Here is a 16,498-nt window from a genome sequence, read left to right on the forward strand (position 1 = left end):
TATCTAATATTATAATGACAAATGAAACATCATAATTATATACCTGTATGCATCATTGAATGCTTTGTTTACAAATTAACGTTAGGGGCGGGTCATGTTTTCTTTTCCAGCTCGCCCATTGGCTACCGGAGTGATTGACTGGTGTTGTGCGCAGGCGCAGTAAACTAGGAAGCATCGAGGATGGCTGTTATTTTCTCAATCTGAACAAGCGACCCGAAAGGTAATCTGCTCTCTACCCTCTCTCTGCACCAACGACATGAGAATGAGAGAATGAACAGTCAGGGGAGAACTTAAGCAGTCAGAGTTTTCTAAGTGTTAAGACTAGTTTAACTTGTTGTAGTTTAGACTTCGTCCAAGACGCAGTTCCTGTCAAACAAAGCACTTTCTGAAGGGTGAATACGTGGCTGGTCTGGTCTTTAAACCTTTGAATCATCGCCAGAGTAAATGTGTTTCTTTGTAATTAATAAGTAGTGTTGTAATGTCGAGAGTTTATGTTGCTTTCACAGGATTGCGACATAGTTTGTGACGCTTAAAGCCGTTGCGGAAGTTGTTTGAGTTGGTGGTTTAGTTGTATTATAGTTAGTTTATAGCAACAGAACCAACGCTGAACATAACTGTCTTTAAAGTCTTGTTTCAAATGTCAAGATATCTCGTAGGAAAATGCTGTCTTTCGTCCACCAAATAAGGGACTGACTCTGAAATAATGTCATCATCAAATCCTATAAGACATGTGTTTAGTGAAACAGTGGTCATGTGGAAAAGATGTTGAATCACATTGCATTTAAATGAGGTAACCTCTGTGTGTGTGTCTGAGGCAAAGGTCGTTAGAAGCCAACACTAGTCTCTCGACACACTTGGCTTTTTCTTAACATTTGGAAACTGGTGTATCAGTTCCCAAATAAGGGATATGTTGGCACAATTGTAGATGGCAGATTTGGAAATAGTGTGAAAGAATGATTAAATGTAGTGTGTCAACCAGTGCTGGAAGTCAAGTTATAAAATGTTCATATTAGGTAAACTTTGAGGTATTTGATAAAACAAAAAAAAGTCATACTTTTGCTTTTTCACCATTCAGAACTTCATTTAGAAAATGAGTATCTTTCAGTTTTAGAATATAGGTCAGACGAAACAAGACATTTGAAAATGTCACATTTGGCGTTCAGAATATGTGGATTTCTTTTCAACAATTCTCTTGACATTTCATTGACAAAACTATGAATCAGTTGATTAAAAAAGATAATCTGCACACTAATACATGATGAAAACAATGACAATGCAGCCCTAGTGTCATCGTCATCTGTTTGGATTCCTCAATGAGGAGAAGTGACCTAATAGGCAGTGAAGCTTGGAATTATGCCAGTTTACTCATGAAGGATAACTATAGGCATGTGTTTAATACATTAAAAACCACATTCTACTACAGATGTAAACATTTGATTCTTTTACATCAGTTAGTAACCCCCTCGTCTCTCCCCTCGGTCATATGTCTACTGTCCTACACATTTTCCGTCTCTCATTGCCATTGTCTACTGTGGGCTTTTGTTCCTCCTACTTTCTAAATACTGCTGATCCGCAGTTTTAGTCGAGCATCACTCTAAATCAATTTCAGATAGAGAGGCATGACTGGGTGCACAAAGAGGTAATTCCCATCAGGACATGAGCTACACACTCATATTTTACTTTCAGTCACATGATATGCCAGGAGTGTTTTTTAAGTTGTTTGTTTTCCCCTGATTAGCTACATCAACGCCAATTACCATTTTTGTTACATTGTTTTCTAACTTAGTCCTACCTTTCTGTTGTGACCTCTTCCATAGGCAGTAAAGTCCATCACTATTTGCAGGTTATTTCCTTGAGTCTCTCCCAAGTCCTATTAGACCTATGAAGGATTTTCCAGTGTTGGTAAAGCATGACTGCTGGAGAGTCCCCTCATTTCTGATGACCCAGAGAGCTGTGGTCAAGCCCAGAAACTGTATGGTCAATCAGTTTGTGTGTGTGTGTGTGTGTGTGTGTGTGTGTGTGTGTGTGTGTGTGTGTGTGTGTGTGTGTGTGTGTGTGTGTGTGTGTGTGTGTGTGTGTGTGTGTGTGTGTGTGTGTGTGTGTGTGTGTGTGTGTGTGTTTTCATGGCAAGCGTGTTTGAATAGCCTGTCCGAGCCTTTCAGAAACTGCTGGTCTGGCTGTCATGTGCAGTGCAAGTGGGGAAGTATGAATTCGGTGTGACAGGAGGGGTTATATGTGCTTGTGTAATTGTGTGAGATAGAGGAAGCGTCGGTGTGTGACTGAAAATACTAGGACTCTCTCATAGATTGCTATATTTCGCGTCCTAGCTCTGAACAGATAGGACCAGAGCGCTGTCATCTCGGATCACCACTGATCAAAAGGAAAGTCCAGATTTAGCTTACCAGCTCGACTGTGCGATTTTGTTTTGTAGCTTCATCTCAGATGTCAAAGCTAACAAAATGTAGCCTTACATCTACAGACAGATATTGGGAGGGGGGGGTTAAGAGGCCTTAGCCTTGAGAGCCTTCTGGGGAATGGAGTCGACAAGTTCCTGTGGTGGAAATGGTTTTAAAGTTTCTTGAGACTGTTCCTGAGTACCAGTGGTGGGAAAAGCAGTTATAGGGGTGCCGTATGGCAGAAAGGAGGTCAAGGGAACACTGCCTGTTTGGGGAGGGACATCTGCATCCTTCACTGTGGGTAAGACATGAGGTTGGTCATGTGGACTTTAGACAGATGATGCTGTAGCTGGGTGTGAATCATCGTGCAGGTGTGTGATGAGTCACTCTTCATGTTTTATGAACTAAATTGGGTTATTGTTTGAGTTGTCAAGTACATATTATGAGGCTCAGTTGAGTAGAAGAGATCCTGACAATTTATGTCTTTTGGGATCAGTTTTGTTACTCAGTTGTGTCAACAAAAACTAAAAATGATAAGCTTCACAAAGGTATAATGTATTGCCGAGCTATGGTATTGCTATATCTAAAAATATGTGTGTGTTTTGTTTTTCTTTGTTTAAGCATAAAATGGTAAATTCCTGAAATAAAGCTACTCATTGTCAGACGTGAGCTGTGTATCTGTACATACTGGGAGGGATTATGTTTATCCTTTTTGACATAACTGGTTTATTGTTTAGAATGTATGTCCCTTTGCGCTCGGTCTTGCGTAAGTCATATAGTGTGTGAACATGTGTGGACAAATAAGTTACATTTAGCACTGTGTCTAGTGAACCTTTTTTTCTCATAATCATCATTCCAGACCAAGACAATGGCTTCAGTAGTTCCTGTTGTCTTATAGTGACAAACATCTAGATAAGTGTCTTTGTTAAATCTCATCTTCCCTCCTGGCTGTCGACCTTTAGCCCATTAGTCATGACCGAAATCTGATTCCAAAGGTCAATATGGTTTAGTCAAAACATTAGAAACGCCTCCTTTGCAGTCAGTTAGAGGACATCCTTCAGTTTGAACAGGTTCATACTTACTTGGCTTAAAACTTTGCTGACAGGGAAATGTGCTTAATTAAGCATTTTACCACTAAATATAGTACATGCTTAATATGTTGTCTTGAACGTCACCTGCTTTTTAGTTTGGTTGATGGAAAGTTATAATTCTGTGATAGCGACCTCTACATTAACTATTAGTAGATGATGGTGTTGTTGCTGACAGACGATGTGAAAAAAGGATGAAGGAACAAACCGCAGACAACAGAAAAAAATTAAAAGCAGACACTTGTGGTTCCTGTGTCATAATGACCCTGGGCCTCGCTGTTCTCACTTCTTGTTTTTTTTGTTTTCTTTCCAGTCCCAAACCATGAATATTGTGGGCCAGTTTGCAGAGACGGTGTTTGTGACAGTGAAGGAGCTGTACCGTGGCCTCAACCCCGCCACTCTCACCGGAGGGATCGATGTCATCGTGGTGCGACAGCCTGATGGATCCTTCCAGTGTTCTCCCTTTCACGTCCGCTTCGGCAAGCTGGGTGTGCTGCGCTCCAAGGAGAAAATAGTCAGTGCTTTCTCTGTCTCATTTAATCCGTCTAACCAGAGTTATACTCCAGTTCTATCCTTCTGCTTTTTTCTTTGACACATACATGCGTGCCTGTGATTTTAGGTGGACATTGAGATAAATGGGGAATCCGTTGACCTGCACATGAAGCTGGGTGACAATGGAGAAGCTTTTTTTGTGGAGGAAAATGAAAACAAGGAGGTAAGATGAGCAACATTTGATTCCCGTTGACCATTTCTCAATCCTTTGCTAACATTGCATCAGGTTGGGCAGTCTGTAATCTGTAATTCATCATTGTAAACTTTTTCTTTTTTTTACTGCCCTCAGTCCGAGGTCCCAGCCCATCTGTGCACCTCCCCAATTCCGCTTGAGACCCCCGAGGAGATCGATGAGACCCCTGAGGGATCCTCTATCGCGGGGTCTGGCGCCCGCAGGAAGAAACGCCGCCGCAAGCGTATACGCTCCGATACTCACCTGAGGGAAGAGGCCAGCTCGTCATCAGATGAGAGAGAAAGAGAGAAGGAGTGGGAGAGAGAAGGTGACCAGGCCGGGCAGGAGAGTCCTGCTAGAGAGGAGCCCGTCACAGCACTACATATCAGGTCAGTGGTTATAGAAGAGGAAGGCTAGCTTTACCGACAGTAATGTGCTGAAATTACAAAGCTCTTGCTTTTACAGTGCACACTTGAAATAGGTATTATTTATACTGACATTGTTTTGATTTGGTAAATGTGGCATAGTATTTCAGCATTTTTGTCACTATTAGATTCTCTAAGCGGGTTAACCGTTGCCAGAACAAAGCAATGAGCAGAAAGCAGGTGAAAGCTACATACTTAGATGTTGATTCTCAGTGGGATTGTCAATATGAACAACTTACAGGGAGTCATGGTTCAGTGTTCCCACCTTCAAAGTTAACACAGTAGCTCAAAAAAATATCTTCTTGCTTGTGTTAAAGTAAATCCGTGTACTACTCGCTGTCCGAGGAGCCAAATGAGGAGCTGGGGGCCTCACACACCAGAGACACTCATCACCCTCACTCAGATGGAGAGCAGTCGCCCTCGGAAAGGTGAGGAAGGTTCATCTTCAAGATTAAATAGTTGACTGATTGATTTGTTTGCATTGAGCAGCTTCACTGTGGCAGTTCTATGCTCAGTCAGTTAACAGAAATAGTCGTATTGATTTATTCAGTTAATTGATCTTTTGCTCTTTATCTCCCCATCTTATCCGTCTCCTTCACAGCAGTGTGTTCTACAGCCGCTCATCCTCTCCTAAGAGCGACTCAGAGCTTCTGGTTAAACCCCAGGAGTGCTCCGGGCCTCAGATGCAGTGGAACTGGGGAGGTTTTCCCATGGTATGGCATCACACACACACACACACACACACACACACACACACACACACACACACACACACACACACACACACACACACACACACACACACACACACACACACACACACACACACACACACACACACACACACACACACACACACACACACACACACAGTGCTTTTACTGCCTACCTGTGCTGTGGTAATGCTGTAGATTTCAGATTATCAAACTGACAGACTGTCTCAAATTGCTCCTTTACAGCTGTGTCAATCTGAGAGGACACCGGTGGAGTTACAGCGCATCCCCCCTCCAGGCAGTTCTCATTTCCGCACCATTGAGAGACAGGACTCCTTTGACCTGAGCTATGAGCCTGTGATCAGCTGTGGCAGAGTGGGCAGTGTAACAGTGGTCAGGCCTCAGCCCAGGACTCAGTCCCTAGACCTATGTAGCCACACAATGCAAACCCCCCCTTTATCTGGGGAGGAAAACTCTCACATTGCCCATTCCACTCCCAGTGACCTCTCCACATCTTGTGCATCACCAGCGGCGACGAACATGGACTCGAGGCAGGCACCAGAGTCCGCATTATGGGAAGAGGATAACAGAGACTCATCCGCTAATCTAATTAATGGCACCGATCATCTTGTTGAGCATATTAGCACTGTGACTGACGGTGTGACCGAACCAAACGAAGCACAAATACAACTCATAAAAGAGAGCGAGGACTGCACAGTCACCGCGACAAGTCCAAGTAGCACAGAGGTGCCAAATCCACAACAGCAGGCCGCCTCATCGGGACAAAGTGAACAGGGCTCCATGAGTAGTGCTCCTGTCAGCGAGGCGGACAGTGGGATAGATCCCAGTGCCGAGGGAGGGGAGGAGGACAGTGGACCTGGAGGGGCTGAAGGCTCAGCAGGTGGATCACTGACCAACAAGACAGAGGGGTTAGCGAACTCCTCTGAGGCCTCCTCCAAAGTGGACCAACAGGACAAGAAGAAAGGTGACACGTTTTGTTCTAAGCTCTCTCATTCATGTTGCTTATTCATTTGTGTTCTAACACTGCAGGTGTGTACAAAGTCTCATTTTAGACTTTGTGTTAAAATAATTCCCAATATGTCATTGTTCATTACTTGGGTTCATGTGTCATTTTGTAGCAGGCAAACGCAATCACCATCTAGGACCAACAGGTATTTACTTGGATGATCTGACCAAGTTGGACCCTGAGGTGGCTGCACTGTACTTCCCCAAGAGGTAAAAAGACACTTTAGGAAAACTCTTCACAAAACACTGCAAAGAGTAGCACAATTTATTATGTATGAAATCCTGATCTACAAATAAAGAAACAGAAATGTTTATGATTTCCATTGACACAACTCAAATGACCCAATAATCACGCTATGCTATCTCTGAAATGTTGCTCTTTATTTGGGTAAAACGGAGTGTATGTGATCTCTTGCAGTGAGACAGAGGGAGCGTCTCAGCAAGGGGCAGAGCAGGGCTCCTGCTCAGGGAGCCAGTCGCCTCAGTCCGTGGGCAGCGGGGCCATGGACAGCGGTACAGAGTACCTGTCAGATTCAACCTCCTACAACATGGACATCAGCATGTCCCTCTGCGGACAAGAGGGGGACACCAGCCAAATCACCAAAGGCAAGTGAGGGGGACTGCATGCTGGTTGGTCTGTGTGTGCAATATGTGCTGGAAAATACAGGAATGGGCGGGTTCTCAGAGTGGAGTAATATCAGCTGTCACGTTGCTTTTGTCGTTGCTCCAGAAAAGTTTATGGAGCACATTGTGACATACCAGGATTTTGCCAACAATCCAGGAATCATTGAGGATCCAAGTCTTGTGATCTGCATCAACTCAAAGTGAGATTAGTTGTATTATTTTATTAGTATATGTTCACATATACTAAGACAATTTGCATTGATTTAAGAGGATGTTCTTATATTGTCATTTTAAACAAGTTCATGTCCATGATTGTTCATCATCTGGCTTTCATCCATTTTATTTCACAGCTATTATAACTGGGCAGTGGCAGCTCCAATGGTCTTGTCAATGACAACGTTCCAGAAAAGCCTACCCAAGGTATTGCTTCTACCCTAGATCCCAATCATTTTAATTAATTAGACCTCCTTTATTTCCAGTTACAAACATTAAGATTGTAATTAGCTGGTGAATATGATGACAGGATTCATATGAGCATTGCCTTGTTCTTGTGTGTGTTTGTGTGTCTTATAGAGTACGATAGAGCAGCTGGTGAAGGACAAGATGCCCAAAAAGTCTGGACGCTGGTGGTTCTCCTGGAGGAGACGAGACATGGACAAAAACCAGGTACATTCTCAGGAATTCCTGCTAATGGTTATTCATGGAGTAGTGATGGTGTGCCTGCAAGAAAGGACATGTAACATGTTTGCACCTGCAATGATTACATGCAATATGCTCAGTCCATGTCAAACATTAGAAGAATAATGGTGATGGAGATAGAAGTGATTGAAGGGTTAGGTCAGAAGGTCGGTTTTGTATAAAACACCATTGCCACTTGACATTGTTGTTGATTGGAATGTACCTGATAATGTAATCTCCTCATTTTCAGCAAAATAACTCAAAAGAGGGGCAGGGGGAGTCACAGGAAACAGATTCTTCCACAGTAAAGTAAGTCAACCCACTAATAAATGTTCTATCACAAGGTAATAACACTTTCACATGCTGTGTTTCAGTTGGAATCTGGTCCTGCTGATCCACAGCTGTTCTTTCTCATGTCTGAGTGTACTTAAGGACATTCAAACTTATCGCTGGAAAGATTAATACAATGACTGCCAGGACATGTTTCATCATCTTTATTGTGTTAAAGGTTTTACCTGAAATACTGGCATTTCTTAGTACCTCACCAGGCACATGTAAAAACAATAATTGAAAAAACCACAAGCAGCAACAAAAGGCATTTGTACATCCCAAAGAATTGTAGCTAATTGTAGCTCCATTCGTTTCATCTAAATGTCAAATGAAGAATTTTATCGGGACTTGTATCATGACTACTGAATTACTTAAATTACAAAATTTCTAAGGATTATCTGTGGACACAATAGAAGAAAACACAAAGCAGCTCAGGTAGAACAGTCACAGTTGTTGCGCTCTCTGCGAACGTCTCATCGCTTGAATTTGTTACTTGCTTGTACTTTAGATTTTCCACTCTGCTGCAAAGTTTTCTCAAATGGGCTCCAAAACCCAGTCATACAGTATTTTGTGAATCAAGTAAAACTCTCATCATGTAGTTTACCTTTGCGCCACTAGAGTGTGCCAAAGCTCTGTCCATGTATTATATTACTTAATAAATATTCTTAAAAACAATTGCCATGACACTCAACTATGAGTCAGTGTTTGATAAAAAATGAAAGTTCAAGATAACTGATAACCAATCAAGGATGCAGATCACCATGTTTTTTATTTTTTATTTTTCAGTGTTTGTGAGTTATCAATTATCATCAATAAATCCACTGTAACAGAGAAATGTAACTCGGATACAAGGTGTTAATTGGATTTTTGTTGTTTCTTTAGAGCCACACTGGATGAAATTGACAGTGATGAGGCGGCAGGTCTCGGCCGCAAAGCCGAGCTGATTCCTACCAGCCTTTCAACAGAAACCCTGAGCGCCACTCAGTGTATCACCCAGATATACTGCAAATCACTGCGTCTGACCTCTGAACAGATAGTAAGACACACACACACGCATAAAAAAAGAAAAATCGTACTTTGCTGTCTAATGCATGTAGAGGATGATCACTCTGTCCACTTAACTCCTAGCTTATTCTCTCCTTTCTCACAACCAGGAGCAATTAAACCTGCGTGATGGAGCCAACAAAGTGGTTTTCAGTGTGACCACCCAATACCAAGGCACCTGTCGCTGTGAGGCTGCTATCTACCTGTGGAACTGGGACGATCGTGTCATCATATCGGACATCGACGGCACCATCACCAAGTAAAAGCAACTGCCTTTCCTTGAATGCTATGGTGTACAGAAGGCCCAATAGACCATTGGATATTAAGCAATTAATTGATCCTATTTACTTTGAAAGATGAACTATAGAAACATAGTTTGGAACTACATTATGACAGTATTATGAGTCGTCTTCACTGTCTGTCTCCTGCAGGTCTGATGCCCTGGGTCATATTCTACCTCAGTTTGGAAAAGACTGGACACACAAAGGCATCGCCAAGCTCTACCACAAAATACATCAGTATGTGAAGTTACTTCTTTGGAAAATACAATCTTTCTTTCTTTACCAGTGTCATGCTGAACGTTCATAGACATTACTCACACCATAACAAGTAAAAAACAGATCAAATGTATCCATATTTCGTCTGATGTCATCCTAGTTGCAGCCGATTGTGTAATCTGCATTGCCAGATGTTACCCTGTTTGTCCCCATTGTCAAATGCCTTATGCTGTGCTTTTAAAACGATCTCAGCTGTTCAGTTAATTGAAAAAAGATTGAGTTCTATCTGCTAATCTTTTGTTGCACATATGCGAGGAAACGGGATGCAGCACAAATGTGTTGTTGAAAGTATTGATGAAAGCGTTCCGTAGCTTAATGCTGTAGATTATCTCCATTACAAGTGGAAGTCGAAAACACTTTTGTTATTTGGTTTTATTAAACTAAAATGCTAAAATGTTTACTCCTTTCAATGCAGAAATGGCTATAAGTTCCTGTATTGTTCAGCGCGGGCCATAGGTATGGCTGCCATCACTAAGGACTACCTTCAGTGGGTCAATGACAAAGGCATCGTCCTCCCTCAAGGCCCTGTGCTGTTGGCTCCCAGCAGCCTCTTCTCAGCACTACACAGGTAACAAATTAATCCTCATACGGAGCTACTTCACAGATAGTGTCCTACTAATACACTGTAGCGTTAATTAATTGAATTAATAGAATGATGGGTATAACTGTTAAATGTATCATATCTCTCTGGAAAATGTTTTTTAAGTTTGAAAATGTACTGCTGACCTCTAGTGGTCCTTGATCTACATAACGACATAAATGTATGCAAGAAGACAAACACTTGAACAGATGTCCGTTTTGACTATGACCTGTCTCTCCTGACCTGTGCAGAGAGGTTATTGAGAAGAAGCCAGAGGTGTTCAAAATCGCCTGTCTCAGTGACATCAAGGACTTGTTCAACCCACAGAGAAAGCCCTTCTACGCGGCGTTCGGCAACAGGACTAACGTAAGCAACGCTGCACACTGACTCTTTATCACGGCAATAAGTCTATTTACAGTCAAGGGTTTCCAGGTGCCAAGGTGCATATTTGGCAGTGAGATAAGCCTCTGGCACAAACCTGGGTGTACATAATCACAAGGGACCATGACTGTTAAAAGGACAAACCCATATGTTTTTATATGTTTTTACATAATATTATTTCAAACAACATTCCTGTTACATACTCTAGCAGGTAGAAATAAAGTGTGAGAAATGTGGAATTAAAGTCTGGGCTTTACTTGTTGGATATAACCAACACATGACTTTATGATGATGGATAGTGCCGTAACAGCCAAACAATCTTTTTAGTGCAGATACATACTGCAAAGGTGAAAGTCCCACTGAAGCTAGTCTATGTTAACTGTATTGGTTTGCTGCCTTTTTATTTTGCAGGATGCCTTCGCCTATAAGCAGGTTGGGGTGCCTGATACCAGGTTATTTACCGTCAACCCAAAAGGAGAGCTCATCCAGGAGAGGACTAAAGTCAGCAAGTCCTCGTAAGTGTGCAACAGAACACAGATATGAAAATCCTTTCCACCCTTTTTTTAGGCTTTGAAAAATTCTGACAAAGAGACACTGTGGCAGACATCCATGCAGGAATCAAAATCAGAATGAAGGGCTGATAGCCACATGTAGCCTCAGGTCGAATAGTTTTTTTTTTTTTTTTTTTGCTTGGGAAGATTCCTAAGTGAGTGAAATGACTTGGAAGTATTTAATGGCAGCCAGGATGAGAGCAGGTCGAATTCTAAGGAAAGGTGTTCCAATGCTTCCTCTCTTATCGCCTCTACAATAGGGAACACTGGAGCATCATTTACAAAAGGAAAGAGATAACGATGTTAGTGCAGTCGAATTCTTTCAGCACAGTTGTCTTTTCAATAAGTCCTTATGAATTCTCCTTCACATCTTTCCTTGACCTCATGACGTTTTACATCAGGGTCAAGGAAAAGTAGTTTGGCAAAGACATAGGAGGTATTTTTTTTTTGACTATTCGACCGCAGTAATAGACTGCACTCATTTCCCCTGGGATTGTTGATTTTGTTACAGACATCACAATAATACCACATAATTAAAGATGATACAATTGCATGAAAACTGTGCACATGCTGGGTTTTTTTCCATTAAGGAAGCAGCTTGTGTAAACACTAAACTGTCACAAAGCACATTTCAAGACAATGTTAAACTTCCACATGTGTGTATCTTTTAATAACGAAATCCTGAGTCATTTTCTCCGTGTTTGTTTTGCAGGTACAGCCACCTGAGTGAGTTGGTGGAACATTTCTTCCCCACGCTCTCTGTAGGGGGCAGCACTTCCTATGCTTTGGACTGCCCAGATTTCAGCAGTTTCTCCTATTGGAAGGAGCCTCTGCCAGAACTTGACCTGGATGCACTACTGTAGACAAACACCCACATCTATCAAAAAGCTAAAAATGCGTTTTAAAGTTAAAGTTTTTCTCCTTTTCCAGAAAGGCAATTAAAATTATTTTTACCATCATGCCTGACTATTGCCTTTGAATAAAGTGGGAAAGAAAGACGCGTATGTCCCATCTTAAAAAGACGGAAAGAAATTAAGACATAATATGCAAGGACTCGACAATCAAAAATAAGCATGCAGTACTTAGTCTCAGTGCTTGTACACAGACTATGGCTGTTGACACAATATTTTGCTATTCTAATGTAAAATCCTACACTGAACATTACACGACTGGACAAATAAGCCTTTGGATTGTTTCAGTTTTTCCTGATTGTGTGAACCAGTATCATGGTCATTCCAAAACATTAATTTAAACTACATAAACACTTGTCTTCATTTCAGCTTTATACATTTACCAAAAACACATTTGAGATGCCTAAATCCTGCACATGCCAAAACTATTGCCTGTTTTTCTGTGGCTGATCTGAAAAATGTCCATTTCACTCTTTGGAGCTCATGCCCAACACTCAAACAGACCCAGACACACACTGCTATGTGTGTGAAGTTGGCAATGGGGCGTCGTGGGGATGATTTTTATAGCTACATGTACCAAGAAGCAAATATGGTGTGAGAATGTATTTAAATTGTTTTGATTATTATTTAAGAGTTTGTTTAACGGTAGTAAGTATGAGTACACTGGGGTTCGCCCTGAGCAATGTTAAGCATTATTCTGTTTTTGTCAAGCTCAAGAGTGTTTTCTAAATGCATTTGACTCACCTGAGTTATAAGTTATAAGAGCTTTGGATGGGAAGCTATATTTTAGGTGTTAAGTGCTGAATAAAAGCCTGCAGATGAATATGGACTGGAGTTGGTCTTAAGGGACAATAGCATCATTGTTTTATTACTACCTGAGGATTTCAATAACAAGTTGATCTTAGCACATGATTAATGTGAAACTACAGCACACACATTTCACAAATCTTGCTTTCAGGTACTGACCTACTAGAAATGTTTGTACATGAATGCAGAGGTGGCTCAGACTGATGATGACCTTTATTCCAGAGAAGTGTCAACAGACCTAGGAGGAGAACACTAGTGGTTTAGCCTGGCATTGTGCCTTTGCCCTTTGTACTATGATGACTGTTATATTTATTATTTTTGCATATCTTTCTATGTGGAGATGCATTGGAGCTGAGGATTGTACTTAACTTTTTAACCCAAATGTATAGAAATTAAAATAAAATAAATACAACGCTATCTGTTTTCTTGGTCCTTCAGTGTTGATGTCAATTGACTGATATTTGCATTTCTTATTTTGTCTCCTTATTTGAACCTAATTGTAAGAGATCATAATTTCTTTTTTTTTTTGCTATCACCACATAGTTTGTTTTGCATTCTTACTATATTCTGTATATTTTCCAATATAGAACAAATTAGGTGGGGGGATTTACCATATTAGACAGTAGGGCGATAAATATTTGGCACCCAGCAAGTCAGGCTGGAACATTCTGCTCAAGATGGATGACCTCACTGAGCTCCATTGGGACACATGTGTTGTGAAAGGCGGATTTGGTCTCTGATCACTGCGTCAGCGCGTTTTATTGACTCTCACCTGAGCAGAAGACTCGACGCAACTCAGTACTGTCAAAGGTAAGAATCAAAGATGCATCCTGCAACAGAATTAGTCCGGCAATGTGTGATTATTTAAACTAAGGTGATAGTGATTGATATTGCTGCTCCCTGGAAATCGAAACTAAACCAACGAGTTAGTCTCACATTCCCAGAACAACCAAAGTTAAGCAGACATCTCCATTGTTAGATCTGACTTAACAAGGCATGGTCCATAGACGCAGTTTCTATTTACAATAGACATTATTCGATGAAACCTTGTCGTCTAGCTTGTGTACAGTTTGGTCTGTGATTCTTTCTTTTCTTCACTGAGTTGATGTGTATAGACTATATGTGTTGCCTTGTGCTGTGCTTAGTCATGCTAGGGGTTTTGCAACTTCCTTATTGTTTCCCACACATGCAGGAAATATGAATTAGGTTATGTTCTCTGTCTTTCTGTGCAGTATAGTCTGCAGCAGTTTACATTCAGTTAAAAAGTAACACTTGGTGAATATTTCATACACTTGTTGGATATTGAATGCACTCCTATATTTTTTGGGACAATTTGGGTTACTTTTAGGTTGGCACTATATCTATGAATGCAAGATAATAGAATTGACTATATTTTGCGTTTATTCATAACTTTCTTGGTAAGAGGGCACTCATTACTAAGGCCCTGGATTTGATCCAGATATATATTTTTTACTTTAAGTAATTTTTCCCCTTATTCCATTGACCTTTTTCATCAACTCGATTCATAGAAAGTTCACACCTAAACAAAGTTAAATGAGTTTACATGATAAGCGATACGTGTTTCTGAAGTCTTACCCCGAGTTATCTGTTTTCTAGTTCCTGTCAACATGTCTGTGAATGAGACTGAAGAGGACATTTCAAAACTGGATCATCCAGAAGCTTTGGCTCTAGAGCTCACGTGCCCCATCTGCCTGCAGCTCTTTTCTGAACCAGCTTATCTTCCATGTGGTCACATCTATTGCTTAGCCTGCCTTCAGACCATGGGAGAAGGCCTGGACCAACACAGCTGCCCTGAGTGCCAGGCAGAGTACCAGGGCACCAAAGCCCTTGTGAAAAGCTTCAAAATGTGCAGCATCATCGAGACCTACAAAGCCACTACTGGGAAAGTCGATTCAACTGGCAACCTTTCTGATGTGGGCAAAGTAACAGCTGGACAGACCCGAGAGGAGAGCTCGGTGTGTAAGGGAAAGCATGGCTTTCCATCTGGGTATGGATCCACAGAGCTGTCCTTTTCTTTGGATCAAAAACAAGCTAGGGGCAAAGGCAAGATGGAAATGGATGAACCTAAATTCAGAATGGCATCTCAAGTCACAGAGTTGAGCCTCAAGTTGGAGATGGCAGAGGGTGTGCAGAGGAAGGAGAAGGAACACGAGTTAGAGGTGACCACTGCTAATGGTCAGCTGAGAGAGAAAGCTAGCAGACTTTTGGGGCAGATAACAGAGTTGTCCCAGAGCTACACCACGCAGGTGATGCAGCTAATCGAAGAAGAGCTAGGTCCGGGTGAGGCCAGTATAAGCGGTCGAGTCAGTCAAGCTTCTGAGCTGTCAAAGCAGCTGAGACATGCTGTGCTCAGAGCGGAGTCCCTTCTGACTGAAGATGATGAGGCTGCATTTAGTGAGGAGCTTCAGACTCTACAACCACACATTGTGGAGTTAATGGCCAAGCCGGTGGGAGAAGAGGACGACCACGTTGAATCAAAATTCAACTCTGTGCGTGCCTGTCCCAAGCTGGAAAAAATGAATGCAGAGCTGATGGGAAGAATTGGAGAGATTCAGCGCTCTCTTAGAAACACCCTCAACCCTTCAGAGGTGACCTTTGACCCAGAAACAGCCCACCCCAACCTTGTCCTCTCAGGGGACATGAAGACGGTGACTTTCAGTGCTGCCAAACAGCCATACCCATCCTCTCCTCAGAGGTTCACCAACTTCCTCCAGGTCCTCAGCACCCAGAGCTTCCATGAAGGAGAACATTGCTGGGAGGTGGAGCTCGAAGGTTCTCCGTGGATCTTTGGTGTGTGCTACAGCGGGAAGCTCGCACGTAGCGGGTTGCCGTCCGCTCTGGAGAGCAGCCGATACTCCTGGTGTCTGATGTGGTTCAACAACTTGCTGACAGCCTTTGAGCGCTCTCACGATGTGCCACTAAAGAGGACCACAGTATCGCGCAGGCTAGAGATCAGACTGAGCTTCAAGACCCACAGGCTGAGCTTCTACTACTTGAGCCCCATCAGCGGAAAGACTCATGTGTACACATTTAAGGCTAACCTGACTGAACCAGTGCACCTTGCCTACAGAATGCTATCAGGAGATCCTAAAGGCCGTGTTACTATTTATTCATAATCATAACTATATTTCTATCAACCATATCCTTAGAAAATGTAATACAGAAAGAGAAAATTAATAATATTTTGAGACTCAGTACGGGCGCTTCATTGCAGCCCACTGCTCCTCCGGGATGGGTTAAATGCAGAGAAATAATTTCCCCATTGTGGGACTAATAAAGGATTGATTATTATTATTATTATTATGATAATTTAAAGTCTTTCGTCGTTTCTTTATGGACGACAGACCCTGATCGCCTACTCTCTGTATGTGCCTAGTATTTTGGATGCTTTGTGTGTTAATATATATGACTGCTTCTCGAGTCTACATAGGAATAATAAACATAACTGTGACTGAATGACTCGTTGCAGTGTGCCTGAAACATAGGTTTTCAAAATGATGTGCCAGATACTGTGTTTTTTTTATGTGTTTTTTCTCTATTTCTATCTGATAAACTCTGTCCACACTTTGCCTTTTTCACAGCAGACCTTTTAACTTGTCGCAGAAGGAAATATTCATATTGTTATATTCAGCGGGTGAGCAT

The 16,498-nt window shown here is 41.9% G+C and overlaps 2 protein-coding genes across 5 annotated transcripts; both read left to right on the forward strand.

The window, feature by feature from the left end:
* Nucleotides 1–136: 136 nt before the first annotated feature.
* On the forward strand, nucleotides 137–13,244 carry zgc:123305. 4 transcript variants are annotated; one of them, XM_054616213.1, is made up of 20 exons: nucleotides 137–220; nucleotides 3,798–3,998; nucleotides 4,104–4,199; nucleotides 4,326–4,597; nucleotides 4,951–5,061; nucleotides 5,235–5,346; nucleotides 5,593–6,331; nucleotides 6,486–6,582; nucleotides 6,791–6,978; nucleotides 7,103–7,196; nucleotides 7,347–7,416; nucleotides 7,570–7,662; nucleotides 7,925–7,983; nucleotides 8,887–9,040; nucleotides 9,159–9,307; nucleotides 9,480–9,566; nucleotides 10,021–10,173; nucleotides 10,437–10,551; nucleotides 10,978–11,081; nucleotides 11,830–13,244. In XM_054616213.1, exons 2-20 carry the CDS (start codon nucleotides 3,807–3,809, stop codon nucleotides 11,978–11,980), a joined length of 3,036 nt encoding a protein of 1,011 aa, XP_054472188.1. In that variant the 5' UTR covers nucleotides 137–220; nucleotides 3,798–3,806; the 3' UTR covers nucleotides 11,981–13,244. The 4 variants fall into 4 exon arrangements, with proteins under 4 accessions (XP_054472188.1, XP_054472189.1, XP_054472187.1 ...); XM_054616214.1 differs by lacking the exon at nucleotides 137–220 and adding an exon at nucleotides 312–392; XM_054616212.1 differs by lacking the exon at nucleotides 137–220 and adding an exon at nucleotides 2,566–2,697.
* A 255-nt stretch (nucleotides 13,245–13,499) lies between these two features.
* Nucleotides 13,500–16,050, forward strand: trim107 (tripartite motif containing 107). Its single transcript, XM_054617410.1, has 2 exons — nucleotides 13,500–13,645; nucleotides 14,453–16,050. The coding sequence occupies exon 2, from the start codon at nucleotides 14,464–14,466 to the stop codon at nucleotides 15,970–15,972; it is 1,509 nt and encodes a 502-aa protein (XP_054473385.1). The 5' UTR covers nucleotides 13,500–13,645; nucleotides 14,453–14,463; the 3' UTR covers nucleotides 15,973–16,050.
* Nucleotides 16,051–16,498: the final 448 nt, after the last annotated feature.

The sequence above is a fragment of the Anoplopoma fimbria genome, chromosome 17 (genome assembly GCF_027596085.1).
Source record: "Anoplopoma fimbria isolate UVic2021 breed Golden Eagle Sablefish chromosome 17, Afim_UVic_2022, whole genome shotgun sequence".
Lineage (NCBI taxonomy): Eukaryota > Metazoa > Chordata > Actinopteri > Perciformes > Anoplopomatidae > Anoplopoma > Anoplopoma fimbria.

What these genes read in the sequence shown, in the direction of transcription:
- zgc:123305 (XM_054616212.1), top strand. Translation starts at nt 2,632, where the DNA reads ATGGCAGAAAGGAGGTCAAGGGAACACTGCCTGTTTGGGGAGGGACAT. An exon ending in ACAGATTCTTCCACAGTAAA is followed by an intron (nt 7,984 to 8,886) that starts GTAAGTCAACCC and finishes TTGTTTCTTTAG; the next exon opens with AGCCACACTGGATGAAATTG. An exon ending in ATCGACGGCACCATCACCAA is followed by an intron (nt 9,308 to 9,479) that starts GTAAAAGCAACT and finishes TGTCTCCTGCAG; the next exon opens with GTCTGATGCCCTGGGTCATA.
- trim107 (XM_054617410.1), top strand. Translation starts at nt 14,464, where the DNA reads ATGTCTGTGAATGAGACTGAAGAGGACATTTCAAAACTGGATCATCCA.